The sequence below is a fragment of the Silurus aristotelis genome (genome assembly GCF_946808225.1).
Source record: "Silurus aristotelis genome assembly, chromosome: 5".
Classification (NCBI taxonomy): Eukaryota; Metazoa; Chordata; class Actinopteri; order Siluriformes; family Siluridae; genus Silurus; species Silurus aristotelis.
The window spans coordinates 15,694,641-15,718,446 of record NC_139578.1 but is presented as its reverse complement, the minus strand read 5'-3'; the positions used below and the strand labels follow the sequence as shown (position 1 = coordinate 15,718,446).

At 38.0% G+C, this 23,806-nt stretch overlaps 3 protein-coding genes across 3 annotated transcripts; 1 reads left to right on the top strand and 2 right to left on the bottom strand.

Annotated features, from left to right (window-relative positions):
• Positions 1-1,129: 1,129 nt before the first annotated feature.
• Positions 1,130-7,029, top strand: sox19b (SRY-box transcription factor 19b). Its single transcript, XM_083540826.1, has 2 exons — positions 1,130-4,879; positions 5,207-7,029. The coding sequence occupies exons 1-2, from the start codon at positions 4,239-4,241 to the stop codon at positions 5,451-5,453; spliced, it is 888 nt and encodes a 295-aa protein (XP_083396952.1). The 5' UTR covers positions 1,130-4,238; the 3' UTR covers positions 5,454-7,029.
• Positions 7,030-12,640: 5,611 nt separating this feature from the next.
• mpdu1b (mannose-P-dolichol utilization defect 1b) lies at positions 12,641-17,300 on the bottom strand. Its single transcript, XM_083540831.1, has 7 exons — positions 16,933-17,300; positions 16,354-16,419; positions 16,121-16,253; positions 15,266-15,351; positions 15,047-15,165; positions 14,825-14,935; positions 12,641-13,265 (listed from the first exon to the last, which is right to left on the bottom strand). Exons 1-7 carry the CDS (start codon positions 17,054-17,056, stop codon positions 13,143-13,145), a joined length of 762 nt encoding a protein of 253 aa, XP_083396957.1. The 5' UTR covers positions 17,057-17,300; the 3' UTR covers positions 12,641-13,142.
• A 1,397-nt stretch (positions 17,301-18,697) lies between these two features.
• LOC310725772 (uncharacterized protein) lies at positions 18,698-23,754 on the bottom strand. The gene is made up of 11 exons (XM_083540810.1): positions 23,602-23,754; positions 23,464-23,514; positions 23,128-23,241; positions 21,498-21,581; positions 21,126-21,380; positions 20,852-20,977; positions 20,262-20,313; positions 20,152-20,178; positions 19,907-19,933; positions 18,974-19,810; positions 18,698-18,898 (listed from the first exon to the last, which is right to left on the bottom strand). Exons 1-10 carry the CDS (start codon positions 23,602-23,604, stop codon positions 19,290-19,292), a joined length of 1,260 nt encoding a protein of 419 aa, XP_083396936.1. The 5' UTR covers positions 23,605-23,754; the 3' UTR covers positions 18,698-18,898; positions 18,974-19,289.
• Between the last annotated feature and the right edge of the window lie 52 nt (positions 23,755-23,806).

Genomic DNA, 23,806 nt, shown 5'->3' with positions numbered 1-23,806 from the left:
TTGTGGTGAGAAAAGGTTAAATGGACAGTGTACTAAGTAAGGCACCTCAGTCCAGCACATTGCCTGGCTTTATAAAAGTGTTATTCCTCTCCCTGCATGCCAATGCTTTGTGGCATTGCGTGTATGTCATTTTAATTCCATGCTAACAACTTCTGATCACTTCAGTCAAATTGTCACTCCTACCACCACCATCCTCTGTCACACATGTGCTGCTCACAAAGACATAGTCTTATTCATCTATCCATCAAAGAAACTCTATGCTAATTCCCGCATCATGTACTCCTGTCTCATTTTCCTCCGTTTCATTCATTCCACACTGTTCCCCTGTCCTAGGTTTTCTAAAGCTGCATTGCTCTGCTCTTACCATTGCTGGCCTCCAGTGAAACCCAGAGAGCCCCCCGAAACCCCTTCCCCCCAGGTTGGATGTTGTTTTGATTATGCGTCCTCAGTGTAGGTGGCCCTTCCAACACTTTCACCGTGTCTGGATGGCAACCCCCATGGTTGCCACCACTCCATCCCTCCTCCCCCACCACAGCTCACCCCCCTGCTGGGGGCGCAATTGTGGCAGAGGGGATTATGCGAGTGGGAGGCTCGTAAAGGGCCTGCCAGGCTCCTTCTGTGCAGTGACGGATGGCTGCAAGACTGAAGGGCCGATTTACATGAGAAGAGGGAGAACAGAAGCCCCATTCAGCTGGCCTGTCAGGGAGGACTCGGGGACAAACTGCGCTCTTTCCAACTAGCCCTCTTCCCCTCTGAGCTCCTGTTTGCTTCTTTATCTTCTCCTCATCCTTCCTTCTTAATTCTGGCTTCCCTGATGCATCATGCACCTCATCTCTTCATTTTCATCCCACTTCATTTCCATTTCATCCCTCTTCATTTCCATCCTTTCAGATTTGTTTCCAGTTCATAACAAAATCTTTTTCTTACCATTACAATTCTGGAAACTTTACAGCTGACACTGGGCTATAATGGGGATAAAATAGGATCAGACAGATGCTACACAAATCTAAATTATTTATAGTCTTTGTGGACAAGATAGTATTGTTTCCTTTTGAATACCATTCAACCATTATGACAAAACTGGAAAAAAATTGTATAAAAGTAATACAGGGTTTATGTAATTGTCTATATGAAAGCACTTTATTAGTAAAGTACCTAATAATTTATGTATGTATTTTACCACAGTGTGAGCATTGTTCCAATTTTTTTTTCCCAATGGTAACAATTTACTAAATTACAATTACATGACCCATGACTGTCTTATGTAGGAGCAGTAGATGTTGTGCAAGGTCACTCTTTCCTTGGCTGGTTTTACTCTCACAGCAGGAGCAACACTTCCAAATTCTACTAATATATTTCCAATGTAAATTTTGCTGTGGTTTACCCATTATAATCTGCATTTAGCCACTGTCAGTGAAGGCTGCCAACAAGAGATTGTAGATCGACTCGACTACTGACTATTTGCACCTCTAAAGTGAGAGAAGATGTGATATTACACACTTAGGAGAGTCACCAAGGTGTCAGAGTGATCACACTTAATGATCCCGAAACTACCATTCCAACGGCTTTACAATGCCAAACGTGAAAAGTAACGGTCAAGACAAAAATCTGTGCCAAAACTCTCTCATTCTTACTGTTTTGTGCAAAGGACAACAAGCTGTCAATCAATTCAATGAAAAGCTTTTATATATTTAAAATAAACAGCATTTTTTAAATATTAAAGACCAGTTTTAAACATTAATATCACAACATTAAAATTTAAACAGTTAATCCAAACACTATATTTACTTTATAAATGTTCATCTACATGATCTTGCATCATTCAAGAGTTTCCTAAGACACTTCAAATGAGTCTTTCAGATATTCTGGTTTGACTTTTTTTCGTCACATGATCTGAGGACCCTATTTAGAAGAAAATATTTCAATCATTAAAAAAAAGGAAACTATTAATCACATTTTGGAAAAAAGTCAAGTTTATGGTCAGTTTATTAATAGTTATGAAATATTTGTTTTCTCTCCTCATTTTGTAATTTTTATGTTTAACTAGCAACAGTCCAAATATCATGTACTCCAATGTACAGGAATGAAAATTAGCTTGTTACAGTTGTGAAGGAAGGAGTGTTTGTCAATTTAATGCTATGCTTGTACAGTTGATACCATTTTGATAGCTCTGGTAGAAGAGCTTAAAACCCACTCATCAGTGCTTTTCTTTTGCACGGCATGGAATAACAGCTTTGTCCCAACTTGTTTAAGACTTACACTTTTCAACTCCTAAAACATGGGCTTTAGAGAATACCAGAATGGTCACAGCCAGCTGGGGGTGCTGCATGTGTATGCACACATAAGGATATATGCCTTATTCACTATGTATATGTGCACGTGTGTATGTGTGTATTTTGTGGAGGTGGGTAGGAGTGGTGGTGAGAGGAGGCATTATGAATGTAAAGCTCCAACTTTGAGCTGCTGAGTTGTCTTTGTTCAGAATCAGACTGATTAATCTGAGCACAAAAGGAGAGAGAGTGAGAGCGAGAGAGGAAGCGGAGAGGAGAAAAGGGAAGATAGTCCTGGAAAAACTCCAAAAAGACGTTGTCTTGGATACGGAAACGGGAGAGTGGAGCCCCACAATTCACAGCTTGATTGACATTAGGGTGTAACGGTCAATCTTAAAATGACTTCACAACTTATACTTCTGCAAACTCCATCACACACCTTTGTCTGCACAAAAAAATTACCATCTTGCACCCACACCCTTTCCCTTCTGGCTTCAGTTGTGGCTGATATGCTAAAAATCTCACACCTCCAGAAACACTTGAAATGCACATATCATAAATGATCCACACAGATTTAAGTTGGAATGTTGTTTGTGTGTAGTTATGGCCTTCTGACACATCTCAATGAAATTAGTTACATAATTAAAAGACATGTTCCAGCAGCCATTAAGTGCATGTTAACAGTTAGCACAACACTACTTTATTTATTATTGTTCTACACTGTTTCTGGACAATGCGAAAGTAATGCATTTCACTAAAAGAATGTGTACTGGGGAAAATGTCCAAAAATACAGTGCACAATTTGCAGATTAACAATATCCAAAAATACAGTGCCAGGTCTGCAGATTGAAATTAGCATTGATTGTCAGGTTTCTGAAGGTTTAATCATTAGTCCTGAATATTTTTTTTTTTTTTTTTAAATATATATACAATTTACAGCCTATGTCTTAATCCTTTATCCAGAAAAATGAGTCAGAGATCTCATGGTGGTTAGATTAAAGAAAAAAAATGTATATCATCGACATCTGAAGTAAAAAAAAAAGTAAATGTAGGTAAAGTAACTTGTACAGAAACAGAACTGCTGAACTGAAAACAAATCAAAGGACTGAAGTATGAATAAGAATTACAATTCAGCAAAGTTGGAATATATATTAGGCAAAAAAAATAATCATTATTTAAACAAATTGTGTCCTATTTTGTTTTTATTTAGATGATCACATTAGGGGGGAAAACTTGCAATTGGCTACTATTTTTGTGGGATTTGTGTGGGAACAATGCATTAAGAACTGACAAAAAAGAACGCACTGAATAATGATAATATATTGAATGTGTGGATGTGGAGACTTCATAAGTCTTTAATCGAGGCTCTATTAGATTGGATAAAATAATTATTTCTCCATTAAATAAATAGTCTGTATAAAGCGGCCCAGTCCAGCTGAGTTGAAGCAACAAGTGCGCTTAGGCCCCGCCCCCTGCACTACATGGCCTTATGTAAATTAGATGAGGGAAGGAGCGCGCGCTCTGATTGGTTATCAGTGGAATACAATTTTCCCTAAAACCACGAGCGGGTAGAGAGTGTTTTTTTGTCATGCCCCCGGTTATTATTCACAGAGTCAATCGCTGTTCAACAGGTGGCTTTGTAGAGTTTGTAGCTGGAGTAGCGCAGCTGTGATTTAGTTTTTCTCTCTTTCAGACTACCTTGAAAAAGGTCTGAGTGAAAAAATCGCCTTAACGAATCAAAGCGTCGGAATGGTAAACTTTTTATGACGCGTGGAAGTTTATTTATTTTTTATTGTTTTCTTAATCTTTAGAGGTGTTTTTTTGTCTTGTATTTTTTTTGGGGGTCAGGCAAACTCGACTAGTGTATATAGCATGCGGCAATAAGCTGCACCTGCGCCCTATTCGCCTCGAGTTTATTTCGGCTGATCTTAACTTTTGACTCGAACAAGCCTCCGTGGGAAAATCACCATGATGTACAGCATGATGGAGCATGAGCTCAAGAGCCAGTCGGGTCAGCCAAATCCTCACCCAAACAGCCAAATCATGTCGCAGCACGGCGTCGCCGGCGGAAACGTGCCCCAGGCGGCTCCGAAGAGCGCGTGCCCGCCCGGCGCGGACCCCATGGACAAGGTGAAGCGGCCCATGAACGCGTTTATGGTGTGGTCGCGGGCTCAGCGGCGCAAGATGGCCCAGGAGAACCCAAAGATGCACAACTCTGAGATCAGCAAACGCTTGGGCGCCGAGTGGAAACTGCTGACCGACGCCGAGAAGCGGCCGTTCATCGACGAGGCGAAGCGTCTGCGCGCCGCGCACATGAAGGAGTACCCCGACTACAAGTACAAACCTCGGCGCAAGAGCAAGCCGCCAGTGAAAAAGGACAACCCCGCCGCCAAGTACCCTCCGCTCCCGGGAGGCAGCCTGCTGGCCGCGGCGCATGCGCAGAGTGGAAGTCCGCGTGTGGACAGCTACGGCTGGGGTCCGGCTGGAGGCTACGCGGCGGTGCAGGGTGATGCTCTGGCTTACCAGCAACAACTGCACCGGTACGAGCTTCCACTCCAGTACGCAGCGCCCATGTCCCAGACCTATATGAATAGCGCCAACTCTTACAGGTATTCATCTTTATACGTCACAATAAACACACAACTTTGTTCAAAGTTAGTTAATTTAGTATGTTTATTATATATGTATGTATTAGTTTAGTTTAATTTGTTTGGTTTTAAAGCATGTTCAACCAAAATTGTGAATTTATTTTTTTATCACGTACTAAAATCAGATTTGTTTGTAATTTGTATTGCATGGCTCAATAAATGTCCTATTTGAATTTAATTTAATTTCATCTGTATAATTGTAAACTGTTCACACACACACACTATCTGGATTTGTTTTCCTTTGGTTTCTAATCATACTCTTGTCCCCCCCCCCCCCCCTCCTTTCAGCCCAATGTCCTACAGCAGCAGTCCCCAGCAGCCCAGTCCTGTAATGTCTATGGTCAAGCCGGAGGCCTTCACTCACTCACCCACCGGAGCATCAAACCACCACCGTGGGGCAGTTCAAGGTGACCTTAGGGACATGATCAGCATGTACATCCCTGGAGGTGATGTAGGGGACCCTACAGCACAGAGGGGTTACACAAGTGTCCAGCAGCACTATCTGGGCAGTACCGTGCCCCTGACACACATCTGAATTGGAGAAGAGAAAAGACTGGGACTAGCTCAGCTGGATCACGACGTAGACTTGTAGTGCAACAAGTAATCTGTATGGATTCTTGGTGGATGTTGTGAGTACCTGTTGCACATAGGAACTTTTTCTACCTCTTTGAGTGATCTTGCTCAGTCCCCCCCCTTAGATTTATTCTTCCCTTCCTCTAGGCTTTTTTGTGTTTTTTATTTTATTTTTTTTCCTGCCCAGAATTTCACCATTAATTCAGTCTGGAGGTTCTTTTCATAAGACCATCCTGAGAGAGATGGGTATGACATGTATGTAATTGTGTGGCTGTTAACTGTTTAAAAAAAAATGTTTTTTGTAGGACATTCCCTTTGTACATATCATAGACTTTTTAAAAATCTGATTGTGTGCCTTTTATGCTGTGCTTCATTAACAGGGATTGGGGACATTCATGCAGTAAAAGGCAATCATGATCGAAAACCAAAATGGGGCATAAAATTGGGGATATAAGCACAAACATCCAGTCTGCTAATGATCACTATAGTCAGTGATGTTCAAATCATGTGACGGAAGTGTAAGCCAGTTTTATTTTAAATTTTTTTTATTAGGGTTTTTTTTTTTTTTTTTTTAAACAGTAATGTGAAATACAGGTTATTAAAATTAACAGCTTGAGAAGGAAACATAAGCATTATCTTTTTAAAAGTTGCTATACACATTCTGCTTACTATTTGAAGCCCAGGAAGGATCCCAATATCTTGGTGTTGTCATGGCAAATTATTTGACAATTAAGAATACCTTACTCCCACACTGTTTTCTTTTTTTTAACAGAGTAGGGTATGCATTAGTTGCACAAATGAACTATCAAAGTTACCATGGGATGTAGTCTATACAAAGAAATCCATAATTTCAGCAATAAAATGACCAATGCATTTACTTTTTAGCATAAGACTAGCACTATGACATTCCCCTTTGATTGGTGTTTTTATTTTTTAATTTTTAAACCAATCTGAATGCACTGTTCTTTACCCTCCTAGTAGTACCAGGTCTTGCCTTAGACCAAGTCTGTCTATGACTATCTACGACTTATGTCTATGACTAGGAGTCAGTGTGGTGAGGCTTTACTAGTGAAAACTGGAAAAGGAGGTTGTATCTTTTTGAAAATAATTTGTACATCCTTTGGGTGCATGAGGAGCCTGCTTATTGCTTGTATAATGCCAGATTTACATAATTCAAATGGCAAAAGTAGCATGCAGGTCCTGCTAAGTGCAGCTAATTCGGAAGCATGATGCCTTTTTGGGGTGTTATATTATGGTCTAACTCTGTCAGTTTAGCATTTTCCGTTTTTCAAACAAGTTTTAGTGTAGGAATCTAGAGGTCACTAATGAGTTAAGAACTTTAATGTAATTTATATTAAAGTAATGAAATGAGTGAATGTTTACATTTGCCTTCCAGGCGAGTGTGCAACTTGCCGTTTCAATGTAATTTTTAAAGTCCTTTTAATACTGTCTGTAAATAGCCTTTGTACAGTTTTTATGGCCCTTATAAGGGTCTTTTGCATAAACAAAAAAAAAAGTTAAATAAATTGTAAAAGAAATCTTTGTGTTTGGTATGAATCTTGTCACGGTCTACATAACTGTCAGAATTTCACCAAAATTCAGACAATATCGTTCACACTTGCGTGCGCACACACAGGGCCTGTCTTTTTCAATTAATTCTGGGGTCTTTAACTGCTACACTTTTATAGAAAGGTCCTTTATACTTGTAGCATGTACTTTTACACAATGTACAGGGGATTTTAAAAAGTAGGCAAATACAAAATAAAAAGCTACAACAATAAATGGTAAATAGTGAATATTTTGGGGTTCTTTTCCGAAGCACAGACATCAGTCACATTTTGTAAAATGTGCTCCTAAAAAAGTAAGAATATTTAGTGCTCACACTCTTCCTCTCACTCTGGAGAAATAATGTAAACAAATAAATTATATAAATATATCTAAAAATACATTTTAATCTTTTTCAGTGGGTTCAGTTAGTAGCCTGGGGGATCAAAACTTCCCAGGAGAGCGGATTGTTGGAGGGGGGAATATAGACATCTGTCTAGCTGGTATACAACATTTTAAAAAAAATATATATTTCTGCAGGAACTTTTTTAAAGCACACATGGAGATACTTTTAGGACTCGAGATCTGCAGTGCAATCCGACTCGCACGTGCGATTTTAAACCAGTTTTTTTTTTTTTTTGCCAGTTTGATTTTTTTTTTTTGCATTGCATTGCAATTAGCTATAACTTTGCGGATCTGGTCATTTTGTTTATTACATTATTTTGGCACAAGATTAACTCCGTAAGTGTGCCATATTGAACCTCAGGAGAGAAGATAAGAGGAGGATTCTCTGAGCCACTTGCAGTGAAAGTTAGGGGGACTCATCCGTCACAAGGCAGAGGGCTCGAATAATTTAGGGCCAATCGATTTAAATCTCTCCTCTTTTCTTCTTTTGAAAACTCTGCTGTCCTCCCCCTCAGCGCTCTCCCATCCTTCTCCGGAGTGAAAGCGGCTCTTGGGTCCGGCTCGTAATTGGCCGTGTCTGAGGCAGATTGGCCGCCGCTTTTCAGCTCGCAGGTGTGCATAGTAAAGGAGCCCAATCCTCAGCGCCTCCCCTGCATCGCTTTGTTCCCTTTTTAGCGCTCCCCGCCGCGCAGAAAATTAGTGTTGCCGTCCTCTCCCCCCTCTCCTCCGCGGACTTTAACCCTTTCACCAAGATCCACTATTCTCATGGAAATACAAGAGTCCGCTTGGGCTAATCGGAGGCCCACGGGAGGGGTGCAGGGCGCACAGGAATCATGGGATACACACACACACACACACACACACACACTCCCATTTCGCTTTAACAGCATAAATCCTCCGGCCTTCGTTTATCCACGGCTCTATAACCTCCAGCTCATGGAGATGTTCCACCGGCGGATGTTCTCCCCCTCACTTTTCTAAAGCACTATAAGTTATAAGAGTTCATTCAGCTGTTGATTTCAGCCTGAGCGACGAAAATGAGCGCATTGGTTTTGAATCGTATTGCGAATGAAACACTAAACGCCATTTGCAGTGAAACGCAACTTCTGCGTGATTTGACCCTGAAATCCCTGACGTCAAAAACAAAAACGATAAAGCAGCTGGAAGTTGGCCACAAACATGTGCGTAATGCAACAGAGCCCTAAAAGCGGGAAGCAGGATTTTCTCTTATAACGTGTACGATCTCTTAGCAACAAGCAGCCAGGCTTCAACAAGCGGTTACCATGGTTTCCGCAGGCCGGTAAGCAAGTGCGCGGGGAGATTACGACAATTAGCGGAAGCTGCCACGGGGGGGGGGGGAGTTCGGCGAGTTAACTATAGGCGGATCACACATTGTCCATGAAACGGTTTGACTGCGGTTTATAATATTACCATAAAGAGTTCCGGTTTATCTGCAACAGGTTACGCGCATATGGGGCCAATATTATATACAAGCAAACCGACATTAAAAGTTACCTTAGAAACGGCGCGTATTTACCTGCATTCCTAGGGAAGACTACATGCCGCGCCCATTCCGCACGCACTCTACACACACACACACACACACACACACACACACACACACACACACACACACAGGGAAGAGAATGTGTGACTGTGTGCTTTTAATGTAGTATAATTTGTTCAATTGAGGGATTACAGACAGAAAAATCTGTCCTAACTTATTAAAAAAAAACACCCTGGTGAGGTTAAAAGGACAGATCAGTGTTCATTTTCCTGCTCACACGCTCATTAAAAGTCATAATTAACAAATGAACTGATTTATCTATTCCCAGGCCTTGTTTTGTAAAGGGATGCCAGTGAGGGTTCACCCAAAGGGACAGTAAAGAAAAAAAATATCAACCTCGACAACCCTCCATGTTCAATCAACTAATGAATTAAAACTCATTTCACACACATTTTGCTCTACGAAAGAGCAAATGTGTGAAATAATAATAATAAAAAAAGAAGTAGCTCATTAAATGGTTTATATGGGTTCCACTGACTAGTTTTTTTTTCCCAGGGTGAAATTAGTCTGTCCCATTCTTTGAAACCACCACCACCACCCTTCCCTTTTTTTCATTCACATTCACTGGGTATTTCTAACTAGGGTAATTACCAATCTGGGTTTATTCTAAGGAAGTATAATTAAGGCACCTTAATACACGGTCATAATAAAAAGTAAATTGTGAAAAACTATGTAAAATAAATACAGATTAGTTCAAAATACTTTGTTTTGTGGAGTAAACCTACTGGTTTTTAATAAGAGCACACAGAAAGAGAAAGAGAGAGAGAGAGAGAGAGAGAGAGAGAGAGAGAGAGAGAGAGAGAGAGAGAGAGAGAGAGAGAGAGAGAGGGAACTACTCAATCACTGACTTGCACAATGCGTTGACAGACCTGCCCGAAATGTTGTTTGCACGCAGGTGAGTGAGTGGGCGTAGTTTTTTTCCTTGTCTTTTTAATAGAACTGATCCGGTTGGTTGAAATGCCACCAACGCTGTACACATGCATGTTTGACTCACCCTCACACAACACAGCTGAACATCGCTCTCACGCAATAGCAGTGTAGCTCTGCAAGAGGAGGGGGAAAGATATGACCTGATAACGTCTGTTATGTCTGGCTGATATGGGTATGTGCGGACATCCATCCACCTTACTATCAATAACTATCAGCAATTGGCATTTAAGCAAACCATAAAAAAGATCAACAAAAATAAAAAAACAAGAGTATGCATCCTTATTGAGCCATCATTAATAAGCAAAACTTAATATGAATATATTTGGCAAAGGCCTGTCTCCTCACCGTGGGAGGGAAGTTTCTGCCAAATCTCTCAACAGTTGCTGTCAAGGGTTGCATTTTTGTTACTCCTGATTGGTGTGGATGACATGTTGAGCTGGTGAGGTGGTGTAGTTGTTTAGAACACAGTTTGTGATCAGATCAGAAACATGGGTTCCTGCAAGTCACTGAAACACAGAGACTCAACTTCAAACGACTGGCACTGAGTCATACACAAACACCAGCTATTCATTTGCCTCACCACTGGCAAGCTGGGGATGAACTACTATCAAGATAAGACAGTTCCACATGTAACAAGACTTTTCTGTCAAAGTTGCAGTGAAACCAAAGTTTTTGGTCTAAATATACAAGATAGACTTACAAAAAAAAAAATATGAAAGGCATCCGTGATTCTAATTTGAAGGCCTCATTAAGAGTACCAATCTGGAGCTTTTACGCAAAAACATGAGTAAACACTGTTTGCTTTCAATTTTTCATTATTGGTTTTGAAGGCTAAGACTGAACCGGGAGATTTATACCTGACGGTACCTAAAGGTATAAGGTCAGAGCCCACCTTGGTGAGCAGCTGCAGAAGGCACTGACAAAGAATGTGTACATTAGACCAAAGCTAATGCACCTAATAGTGTTTGCCAAGTGTGGAGAGAATGACTGACAGCTAACACTAATGAGCCACACCCAGGACTAGACTGGTCCTGCAGCAACAACGTAGAGAGTGAGGGAGGAAGGAGGGGAGGGAGGAGGGGGGAGAGAGAGAGAGAGAGAGATCTATAATGAAAAAAATTTGTACTCATTAAAATTTTTATATTCCATTGATCTCCTTTATGTAGTTTAAAGTATGTGTGTACGTACATGTGTGCTCACTGTGTTCAGAAAAACAAGAGATTAATTGTAGAACTTAGAAAAAAATCTGTGACAAACCGGTCTGGCACACGAATGTCTGGCCGTTATCGTCACCAAACAAAGGCAGGGCAGTGGTTTGTTCCACTGATTATAAGATATGTACATAGAAAATGCACTCTCAGGTGGGGGGAGATAAGCGCTTGGCCCACACACTGAAGAGATCTGAACAGCTGTGCTTAAAAAAAAAAAAAGAAAGAAAGAAAGAAAGAAAAGCTGACAGACCATTCTGTACTGGAGAAGCCACCTCAAGAGCAGACCTCCCAAGAACACAAAGTGATAAAAACCAAGTTTATCTGAACACATACTTCACTATCACACACTGTCGGTTTCATCCTTGTATTCAAATCCTCATTTACGGAAGTAAAACACATTACACTTTCTGTGGCTTAATCTAATGCCACGTTTTGTCAGGTTTGATCTTGGCTGGATTAGGTGTATTGACAGAACTATGGCTATTTGTTTTTAAGCATGGGAAATTGTGCAATGCGGATGAATTTGAATTGCTGTGTTGGTTTAACTCTTGGAAGAAGAAGAAGAAAAAAAAAGATACCATTTCATGATACATCACTATGTGACACTAGTGAAAGTTGCCAGGGGGAAGTGAGCGAGAGAGAGAGAGAGAGAGAGAGAGAGAGAGAGAGAGAGAGAGAGAGAGAGAGAGAGAGAGAGAGAGAGAGAGAGAGAGAGAGAGAGAGAGAGAGAGAGAGAGAGAGAGAGAGAGAGAGAGAGAGAGAGAGAGAGAGAGAGAGAGAGAGAGAGAGAGAGAGAGAGATTAATGTCGGCTTGAAGTGGGATCACAGAAGCTATTGTGAGGATAGAGGGTAGAGTTTAAGAATGTGTTTAGTAAACCAGCAGGCAGTCTGCTGCCCTCTGCAGGTTAAATGCATCAATATCTACATAGTCTTCTGTGTTAAAATGCATCAGACTTGATCACACGGCTTTGGTTTAACTGCATTTTAATTCAGAAAATGAATTCATGTTGTTGGGCCCACTGACTTCAGGGGGAAAAAAAACACACAAAAATAACTAAATCATTAGAGAAACTTGAATTACTAAAATGGAATTAAAATGAAATGTCAAAACGCACAAACTAACAAATTTAATGTAAGGAAAATTTAATTCAAGAATGTTTTTTTTTTTCCCAACCACCCTGTCAATTTGTCCAACTCACCACTTTGTTGGTCCTTTATTCCTTGCAAATCAGGCATGTTACAAGGCCATAGGGCAAAGGCTATTGCTCAGATATATATATATATATTTATACCACATTTCATTCTATTTGATTATTACTACACGAATTCTATTCCATTCTGCAGTAAACTTTCCGAAGCGTATGAAGAATATCGAGCATTTCTCTGTTCACAATTTAGATGCGTTTAAAAAAAAAAAACTATTGTACTAAATGGACAGAATCGTCACAATAACACTAATGTTTCTCATGAACAAAAAACTTTTGTGGAAAGTCAAATTTTTTGTTGTTTTTATTTGTAATGGTTTACCTTAGCAGCTACTGGAATAAATCATTTAAAACAAATATGGAATATATACAACATACCCAACAAACAGGAAAAGGCATTTCCATGGTACACTGCTTTATAAAATAGGAATACATCTTTCCCTGAGCCGAATAAATGATAAGGTAAGAAGGAAAACTAAACAGGATAGGTATTGCAACCTATAATCTTATATATTCAATGGAAAGATCATCAATTGATGAGGAAAAGAGGTCCTTCTTATAGTTTCTTTTTGGTCCAACAGTTCATATGCTTTTTAATAAGCTGGATACCCTTCTCTTTAGAGCATTGCAGGTGTACCACTCCACTTGCTCCTTGCTTACAGTGTATATGTAGCAACACTGTGCAACCATGTTGCTTTAAACCATTGATGTCAATATTACAAGTTGCTTAAAGCAGCATGTTATCTGGAGTGGACATAGAGCACTAGGTGCCACAGCTCCTCACTGTTTTACTCAGCTTTTTTTTTAACTACTGTACTGACATTCCAGTAATACAGAACCTGAGCAGCGATTAGTCCATTACAACTGGATGAGATGATATAGGAAAGAACCATCAGGGAGTCACCTGTTTCCTGCAAAATCATACAAAAAAACAAAACAAAACAGATAAATGAGAAACATTTGGGCAATAATCAGTGTTAGTGCGAGTAAACAATTATGAAGTACTGCTAATGCGGTAAATTATGCAATAGTTGTTAAAAAAAAACAAAAACTAGGGTAAGGTGTCAGTGTCAGGGTATCAATTTACTTAAACTGCCACATTCCTATGCTCTTTAGGTAAAGAAAATAGCTTTAATGCAATATATCCATTTAGATGCATGGTTAATTTATGTCTAGATTTCCTTTTTTACTACCGTAATTTCCGGACTATTAGGCAAATATAAGCCGCACCCACTAAATTTTACAAAGAGTTTTATTTTGAACATAAATAAGCTGCACCTGTCTATAAGCCACAGTGAAACTAATGAACTTTACACAGGCTTTAATGAAAGACAGTGACTGTAACACGGCTTGTATCTGAACAGTAGCCTACCAAAAAAGTCATTGTTCACTGTCTTCCTCCTTCCTTTCACAACAATTTATCTCAGAGTTTTTTCTTTTGGCATCGTCGTGCGTTTAAAAATCACCATCGGTGAAGCTTTTCTCCCGATGCTGTGCAGCTCAGAACACAGGTGAGGTGCGTGTTTTCATGCCCGGTTGTTTTTAGCGTGACGAATGATTCGCATTTCCTGTTGACAGTCCGAGTGAGGGGCAGATCAAACGTCAGAGGAACATCATCCATATTTATGATGTGGTGCGGCCCGATTCAGTGGGAGCGCATCTGATTTAATATAAAGAGTTGGTCTCATTGGTCTAACGTTACGGGGCTCAGTTTTTTGGCTTGAAGTTTGTGAAACCGGGGAAAACCCACGAAAAATCCATAAATTAGCCGCTTTATTATTTAAGCCGCAGGGTTCAAAACGTGGGAAAAAGTAGCGGCTTATAGTCCGGAAAATACAGTAAATAAAAAGATCAGAATAATCTGGCAAAGAAACCAGAGAATTTAATTATTCCCAGAAACAGATTACAATAAAGATGGCTAAAGTGTTATATGATTTATCTCATAAACACAATTAAACAGTTTTTATAGTCCTCTTTGCACGGTATTGTATATTCAAAGTATTGTCTTGTGTTGTCTGTCTGTACTACTGTTTGTCTAAACTGTTGTACTGTTTGCACTAGGTTGCACTAGATGCACTTTATGTAGCTTTATGTTGTGTGTTATAGCTTTATGTTGTTTAGTGTAGCACCAGGGTTCTGGAGGAACGTTGTCTCATTTTTACTGTGTACTGTGTACCACTGTGTATAGTAGAAATGACAATAAAAGCCCCTGACTTGTCTTGAAACATAGGCTTTGTAGCGATCATGCATATGCGCTTAAAACACAAGAAAAAACTGTCATCTGAACACAGGGTGACTGTAGACATCAAGGCCCATAACTATAGCAGCAACAAATCTCTTGGACTCAATTCTACCTACAATCAACAGACCAGAATCTTGACTTGAATCATCACTGTTCACATACACCTTTATATACATTATTAAGCAAGAGAAGCAGCTGGAATAAACAAAATGTGCTCTGTAAACATACCTGCACTGTAGTGAATATACGTGCCAAAGAACCAGCAAACAGAAGGAAAACAGATACAGCTGACAGCTGTCCTGTGTGGCCGTTCCTATAGTTGGTACCTGCCTGAATGAGCTAAAAAACAAACAAAATCCACAAAGCTGAGTTCACGCTGTCATTGGATAATGTTGAGTGTACTACATTTTGGCATAATTCACTTAAAAAGTAAGAATTCTGGTCACCCACCCGTCCTAAGATTATAGCTGGCATGTTCGAGGCTTGCATGGTGGTGACAACAAACATGGGGGTGAGAGGAGAAACAAGGACAGCCAACAGGCCAAAAAAGATAACTAGAAAGCCCAATCCTGTAAATATCCACAGATAAATGAGCACATTAGAGCTAAATTATTATATGAATACATTATAATTATTGTTATTATAATAACAATAATTATCATCTCATACCTTTCACTGTGCATCCTTTATAATGCTGGATAAGAAATCCAATAGCCAATGACTGCAACATGAGGAAGAACACTTCACCCCAGGCACTGTAAATGAAAAGTGCAGTAAAAAGCGCACACACACACACACACACACACACACACACACGCGCACACACACACACACACACACACAAGCCCTGAATGTTTCTTATACTTCTTAAATATCACCTACATTACATTAAGAATTACATACAAATTACAAAACGGATTACAAATTCCCACAAGATAATGATAATCTGTGCAAGCGAATTGATAAATACCGATTTAAACATACACATATACACAGTATACGTATACGCTGACAAGTTTGTGGCATGTTAATGAGTGTGGTTTGGTATGAGTGTAGCTAGAGGCACTGCTGGTGTTTCCAAAACTTTATTTTCATCCAAAACATCTAGCAATCAGCAGCCCTGTGGTTAATGATTAACAATGCCACTGTACATTAACAAAGTAAGTGTGACAACGTATATCAAATCCTCCTCACATACATACATAAATGAATGAAATGTATGAATTCCGATGTTAAGATTTAGGGACTTTTATAAAGGTCTCTAACTATAGCAGCATTGAAAGACTGAATCTCTAAGTACACCTATGATCAACACACCAGAACTTTGACTAGAACCACCAATGTTTATAGATTACCAGCATATACAATATTAAGCAAGAGAAGCAGCTGTTAAATGAATAGATAAATGAATGAAGGAGTGTTCCCCAGTGATTATACAGTGTTCAGTGATCATTGAGCAGATACAACAGTTGTTTCTTTTTTTATTTTTGGAAAAACTGTCTTTGCTGTGACATCCAGGCGTACCTAAAGGGAAAGCTTTTGGCGATGCTGTAGACCATAGTGCCTGTGAGGGACAGCAGCTCCAGCATCACAGAATTAAAACTTAGTCCTTCTGCACTCTTAGCACTGAGCAGCTTCAAGATCTGAGGCAATTTCACTGCAGAACAAGGAGGACAGCCATAAGTAACACAAAAACTTGGACAGAAATTAAAGAGAAAACTCAAAATGAAAAAGTGAAAGCAGAGGCTTTTGCTTACCAAGTACAGAGCCAAGGATGATCCCAATGCCTAACCCTTTGCTAATTATTATCTTCAGGCAGTCCACTGTGAAAAAATTATCAAACACATGATCAGACAGAATAAATAAAGGGACATTGTGTGCGTGTGGATCACTGTATCATATTTGCATTTCAGAACACAGGTGATGAGAGGAGGGCGCGAGCCTGAGGTTGCCAATGAAATCGTGCCCTGTGTAAAGCCACGCCTCCAACCCACACAGCATACACAAACCAGCCTTACAGCATTAAAGTCAGTATATGTAACATTGGTAGTGTTGTTTTTTTTTCTATAAAATAAGAAAATAGTTAGATAGTTTGACTGTGTAGAAAATGTATAATATAATTTGGCTCGTTCTCCATTTTAAGCTTTAGCAAGGATCAGAAAAGTGACATTGCAGCTCAGTGACAGCTACTATGAGCTCTCTAGGAACACATTTCATTCATTTTTCCAGCATGTTTACAATTACAATGTGCACCATTTTTAAAACGTCCGTCTCAAAGTCATGGAAAACCCCCCATTTTTAACCAACGGTAGTATAAAATTGATCAGCTATCTCACCGTGTAGAAAATTAAAATTCAGGAAGAACTCGTCGTAACATTTTTCGGGCATTAAATAATGCACCAGGATTTCTCTGAAAGGCTCCATGAAGGATGCAGACATGGCTTTCTCGCTCGTCGCCATTGTGTCAAAGTGTTTGGAAACTCTTCCTTTCTTCCTCCTTCTCTCAGTATAATCCAACTGACGGAATTAATCTCTCGTCTTAAAGCCTGTGACCCGGAAACCGACCGAAGTCCAACATCACTGAGAACCTGTTATAATATCACCGACTTAAAGTCATCGAGAGGAAGTGTGCAGGATTTCTGAGCTAGAAGAAGACGAGTGGCTTTTCTTCTTCGGGTGGATGTTTTAGGCTTCAGACGCCAGTTTCGGGTGTTACTGCCTCTCTGCGGTTAAGACCGGTACTTCACCGAACTGCCTTTTTATTAGACGCAAACGAGCGCAAGGAAGCTACAATACATGCAGTAAAATTCTTACTTGTATGTTCTTAATAACAATGTCTCTATATAATAATTATCTACATTGCACACACACACACACACACACACACACACACACACACACACACACACACACACACACACACACACACACACACACACACACACACACACACACACACATATACTGGATCATAACTGAGGATGGTTCCACAAGAACAGCCTAAAGATCCATGAAGTTACTCAGCGTCTCAAGTACTATGAGGATGTATTTATATATATATATATATATATATATATATATATATATATATATATATTGTAATGAATATAAACTCCTGCAATGGCTTAGGAGTGCAGTTTGCATGAACAGTTCTGTATTTAAGCGTCCATCACTTTACAATACACTTTAACAATGATGGAGCTATAATGAAAAGACATTACATGAGGATGGGTTTCCATTTGAGTCCTCTCAAGTTTCCTTTCAGGGAATCTTCTCATATTGTCTCAGGAAAATTTTCCTTGCCATGGTTGCCAATGGATCGCTCATTAGGGATGAACTTATAGGCAATAAACTTATAGGCTCTAATATATACTGTACATTAACATTTTATAACCTCTTTATCTCTGTAAAGCTGCTTTGGGACAATGTCCATTGTTAAAAGCAGTATACAACTTAAACTGAATTATATACTGTATAAACCTATAAATCACACTAGTTAGTTTTGTAGTTGGCGTAGTTAGTTTTGTAGTTAGTATTGAGTTTTGAGTAGTTCTGTGTTTTGTGTTCTTTTTGGTTAATCTATGTTGTCTTCTGTAGTACTGTGGTTCTGAGGGAACGTTGTTCCACTGTACTCTACTGTATATGGTTGGAATGACAATAAAAGCCTATTTGTTTTTACTAATAAATCAAGAAATTAGGCAGTTGCCACAGAGGATCTACCAGTTTGACCAGCTCAGGCTGTGTTTTGGCAGCTAATACCTCACCAAACTAAGCTTTGAGCAGGGTAGCTCTCTAATTTCATATCACACCCAAAACCTTACTTTCCCAAACTGTTTAGCTATTATGAATCCTTACTCTCTGAAATCAGTTTGATAAATATTGTATAGGCTGCAGATGCCTGACATATTTACTATCTCACCACATTACTTACTTTAACTCACTTCAAGTATGACTGAAGAGTTTAGTGTCATGCACATATGCACTGATCCTGTTCAAAGAGATTTTAGTTTTCTTATTTAATAAATACATGATATCAGTAAACATACAATATGGTACTCTGACGAAACTAAACCGCCTCTGGAATAAACATATTTTCGAAAATTTTTTTGCAACCATTAAAAGAAAGATTTTATTAAAATATATACATATATTATGCAGTATAGAAAATAACAGTATGCAGTAATATAATAGTATAATACAAAGATTAACATCAGATCATATATATTAATTAACATAATTGATAACAATTAGTGCTTAACATCCTAGTGTGACACAGTAACTTCTTTGTATTAGTCCATGTAACTTCAATGCATTATTATTATTATTATTATTATTATTCATTTTTGTATTTTTTTTTTAATTTTTTTATTTTTTTACTGAATAAAAGTGCTGTGGCCACTTCTGTACCTATTTAATCATTTCCTTATTTTTCCAACATTCAGTTCCCCATCTTGCATTCTTGAATGATTTTCACAACAGCAATCTCCTTCTCCTTATTTAATCTGTCTGTCTTGATGTAAAATACAAGGCAAAAAAATGAGTGGACAGTATTTTTGAAGTAAAAAATTACTACACAATCCATTTACCTATAGACCTTTAATCATCATGTGATTTGGGAGCAGAGAAAAAGTGGAAGTTCTATTGAACTTGCAGGAGCTCTTACTTTTCAATACAGATCAAATACATCTGTATATTATAATGTAGAGATTTTTAGTACAGTATTCCCATCCAAACAAGCAAAAGCAGGGAAAAGCACATCTCTAAAAGTCTGGGTGAAAGTATACATATGGAATCTGCTTTTAGCATTATAAAAGGACACTTGTCCTTCCTCATAGTCCACATAAACCCCAACCACCTGAAGTGGTACAGAATTCGGCAGCTTGGTAGGGGGATCAGTGCATGCACGGAGAGTCTCAGATCTGCTGCAAATAGTCCAGTACCCTGATCCTGGAGCAACGTTAAAGCGGCCTTTTCTTTGAGCAGATGCAGCCGCTACCCCTAACCTCCATGATCCTTTTGCTGGTACATTTACCTCCCAGTAGTGTCTCCCACTGGAGAATCTGTTGAGTCCTAGGACAAACGGTTGTTTGTCAAACTGTTCAGGATTATCCACCTGCTGCTCTCGAGGGGCTTCACACAATTCATACACTTTCAATTTGTCCTTGGACACACAGAGCCAGGGGTGGCATGAACTGGAATCTAGATGCACATCAACTAGCAGAGAGATGACACATTTCATTAATATAATTCCAACTGATTCATATATTATCATTTATTCTTTGTTTGTTTGTTTGCTTCTTTGTTTGTTACCTGAGGCACTCTGAATCCACTGCCAAACTTCAAGGAAAACAGGATTAGTATTCAAATATGACATGATCCTTAATTATTAATTATTAATAATAATAATAATAATAATAATAATAATAATAATAATAATAATAATAATAATAATAATAATAATAATTATTATTATTATTATTATTATTATTATTATTATTATTATTATTATTATAAATTGTATTGCTGTTGTTGTTGTTGTAGTTATTGGGTCCTACCTGAAGTAGGAATATATTTCTGGCTGCCTAAAACACAAATGTAAAAAACTGTCAGTAGAGATTCTATCTGATCCATTGTCATCCTTTTAAAAAAGAATAAAAGCTCTTACTTGTCTTCCATGTTTTCTGCTTAGCAGGCAACCATATTTTTGAAACATCCTCCTGGAAGAAATTTTTTTTTTATAATGTAATGTCATTCTTTTATTGTGACAAATATATATACATACACATATATTTAATATACACAAGTTTGTGGAGACCTGAGCATAAGATTTGTATGAGCTTTTTAAATAAACCAGTCCACATTCAGTCCTTATTAGCTGTTATAATAACCTGCACTGTTCTGGAAAGTTGTTTTGAGGTTTGAGCTCTGTGGTACAGTCAACATTCCAGTTTATCCCAAAGGGGTTCAGTAGGGTTGCGGGTCAGAACTCAATAGCAGTTCTCTCCAACCCATGTAAACCAACTTTGCAATAACTCTGCTTTGTTTACAGGAACATTGTCATGCTAGAACAGGTTTGGATCTTTGAAATCAAGTAAATGGAAAATCTAATGTAATATTATAATTTATAAGACATCCTACACAACTGTGTGCTTCCAAGAAGTATTGGAAAGAACCACATATGACTGGAATAGTCAGGTGTCCCAATACATTTGTGCATATAATATATAATGATTATATATAAAATCATCATCTTACCTCAGAGTCACATGAGAGAATTGACCACACCACAAACTCCAGAAAGGGAACAACTTCATCTAGTTGTACAAGCCTTTTTTGATGAGTAAAAATCTGCTTTAAGTCTTCATCTTTAAGTTTCAAGTTCTACACACACACACACACACACACACACACACACACACACACACACACACACACACACACACACACACACACACACATATATATATTTACTGAGTTGCTTAAGATCATACTCATTCATTTTATTCTTCACTTTGCAATTATTTCGAACCTCTGTGACATTCTGCAACTCTTGTGCCCACTTCATTAGCCTCTCACTGTCTTGAATATTGCACACATTGTTATTCTTAATTTGTGTAACATCTGCTTCGATTGATGCTTTCTTTGTCACTCCTCTTGACATACTAATCCTGTCCAATTCTTTAGCCCATGACAGAATAAGACTCTTGCTGCTCTCCACATCAACCACCACAGAATCTTCTCCTGAAACTTTTTTGTGCCTTTTCAGTGAGTTTTTATTTCTGCCCTGTAGTTAAAAAAAATATAATAATACTGTTTTAGTTTTCTGTACATAAACTTTTTACAGTGAAACTTTAAATAAAATAAACATGTACACCTGGATATTGGAATTCCCTGTAAATACCTTGTTGATATCCTCAAGCTCTTTGGCCATGTCTTTGAGCAACTGAAAACATTCATTCCGGCTTCGAATTTGTACCAGGTCAGGCTAAAGCAGATAAAAAGTTTCACAATTAAAAACGGTTATTTATTAGAGCTTATTAAAATAAATTTTAGCACAATGTTAAAGAAAAAAAGAAGCTAAATAGACTAAGAAAACGTTTTTTTGTTAACAGTAATTATGTGCACTCTTGGGGAAAAGGTTTCTTTCTTAAACATCTGAATATTCTATAGGTTTGCATAAAGTTATACAACAGAATTGTACTTACTATAAATTATTACTATAGTTGGTTCACATAATGATTTTAACCAGAATAAAGGCAGTTAATGCATTACTGATCATATTCATTTTTTTAAGGAAAAACATCAGCTATAAAGGTTTAGGTGAATGAATAACCTACTGCATTTCCTTGTTATGTGACTCTTTATGAGAATTGAGACACACCATGGTTAATGGAGGAAAAGTCCAGTTCTAAGTTTAAGCCTTTAGCCTGTGCCATGATTACAGTTTTTCTCAGTTGCTTTGGAGCATTTCTCAGATCGGAAATGAAATTCTCAAAACTACTTGTTCAACCACATCATTTAGTCATTTGTGCTCATCATAAGAACATTTCTTGTTGCTTTGATCAAATTGCGAATGCTTTTGTACATTCATTTAAAGAATTGTGTACAATTGTCTACTGTTACCTACGTTATCAGTTGCTTATGTTCATGTTGATCAAAATATATTATACTGGTTTTACCTGAATAGTCTTAACCCCCAAAACATCGTTCATAGTTCATTGTATAAGTCATTGTATATTTCAACATTTTTTTGGTAAATGTTTCTTGAATTGCTGAATTGTGCAGATGAATCTTGAATATCACAAATGAAGCAGAGTATACGGCATCAGATCAACCAATAACCAACTAAATCTCTTAAACAAGTCAAAGGTGAATCTTGTGAATCCTAAATTGGAGAGTGTATACAGACAGAGCAAAACAAAGAATTATAAAATCTGAACATGGATGAACAACTAAGAAACGAACAAACACTTGTACAGTACAGTAAAAGTGTGAATCCTGTCCTGTCTCTTGCAATTAATATTAATTAAATATGCAATTAAATAAATGAATTTGTGCTGCTGAAATTCATAGATGCCATACAGAAGAAATTTATGTTTTGTGCATTTTCAATCACTGCAATCCAAACCATAGTTTATATCAAGAAATGCGGAAACTTACCGACAACATGACTAAACATTTTAATGATCTTGTTTGTAAACAATGAAAAAAAGGACTTTTTATTCCGATGGGAATGAGATGTTCATTAACAAAAAAACTTACTTTTGAGAGATGAACTAAGGATTTTGAGAAAAGGACAGGCTTTTGCAAGAAAGCCAATGTTATCTATTGTTTGTACACATTGTTTTGAGAATGCACTTACTGGTTTGCAAATATTAAGGATGATTCAAGAAATGTTCCAAAGCAGCTGAGAAAAAATTTAAAACAACTAGCCAATTCATAACCTTGCATATTTAAGATTTGTATTAAAAACAAGCACTCATAGTGTGTATATAGATGCAAGTGGAAACAAATTTAGAAACCAAAATCACCTTATTACTGAAAGTAGGTTTATTCCAGGGTGCAGATTGTGCTGCTGTTGCATTTTCTTTAAATTCCCGTGAAGTTTCTGGTGGCAGGCTTTGCCAATTGATGGGAAACATTATCTGGGGAAAAAAAGTTTTAATTTTGTTAACTTTAATCAATAGTAAATTATAATGAATTAAAATAAACCATACATAGATTAAAGTCTAAAGCAATACATCTAAATCTGAAATTTAATTTATTAAGTAAATATGATTATAAGTCTGGCACAGACATTACACACAATATTGATGTTATTCATTCAGGTGGACTTTATGCTGTAATAAATTCTTAGTAAACCCTACCACAGGGACAGATGATGACTTCTCTGCCGTAGAGTATGTTCCTCTTTTTCTCTGGAAAAATAGATTATACATTCAAGACTGATTCTAAACAAGAAAAGGAACTTATATTATGTTTTACTGATTAGAATTAGAATGTACCATTGTTTCCTCTGTTGACGACGGAAATAAAGTGTTCCCTGAAGCAGTGAACTAAAGGTGTGTGCCAGTGAAGGGGTAATAATTTTTTATGCCACATGATATGGGTACAAAGGTTTTGAAAACAGCATGATCCAACAGTATTACAAAGGTACAGTTAAGCTAGATTGTATCTATGGGAGAATAAACATAGATTCCACAAATGAAA

Coding starts and splice junctions, on each gene's coding strand:
- sox19b (XM_083540826.1), top strand. CDS start 4,239: ATGATGTACAGCATGATGGAGCATGAGCTCAAGAGCCAGTCGGGTCAG. Junction 4,880..5,206: donor AATAGCGCCAACTCTTACAG/GTATTCATCTTT, acceptor CCCTCCTTTCAG/CCCAATGTCCTACAGCAGCA.
- mpdu1b (XM_083540831.1), bottom strand. CDS start 17,056: ATGGCGACGAGCGAGAAAGCCATGTCTGCATCCTTCATGGAGCCTTTC. Junction 16,254..16,353: donor CATCCTTGGCTCTGTACTTG/GTAAGCAAAAGC, acceptor CTTGTTCTGCAG/TGAAATTGCCTCAGATCTTG. Junction 15,352..16,120: donor GCCAAAAGCTTTCCCTTTAG/GTACGCCTGGAT, acceptor TTTCATTTACAG/TGCCTGGGGTGAAGTGTTCT.
- LOC310725772 (XM_083540810.1), bottom strand. Junction 21,582..23,127: donor AACCTACTTTCAGTAATAAG/GTGATTTTGGTT, acceptor TATCTGCTTTAG/CCTGACCTGGTACAAATTCG. Junction 20,978..21,125: donor AGTTGCAGAATGTCACAGAG/GTTCGAAATAAT, acceptor GTGTGTGTGTAG/AACTTGAAACTTAAAGATGA.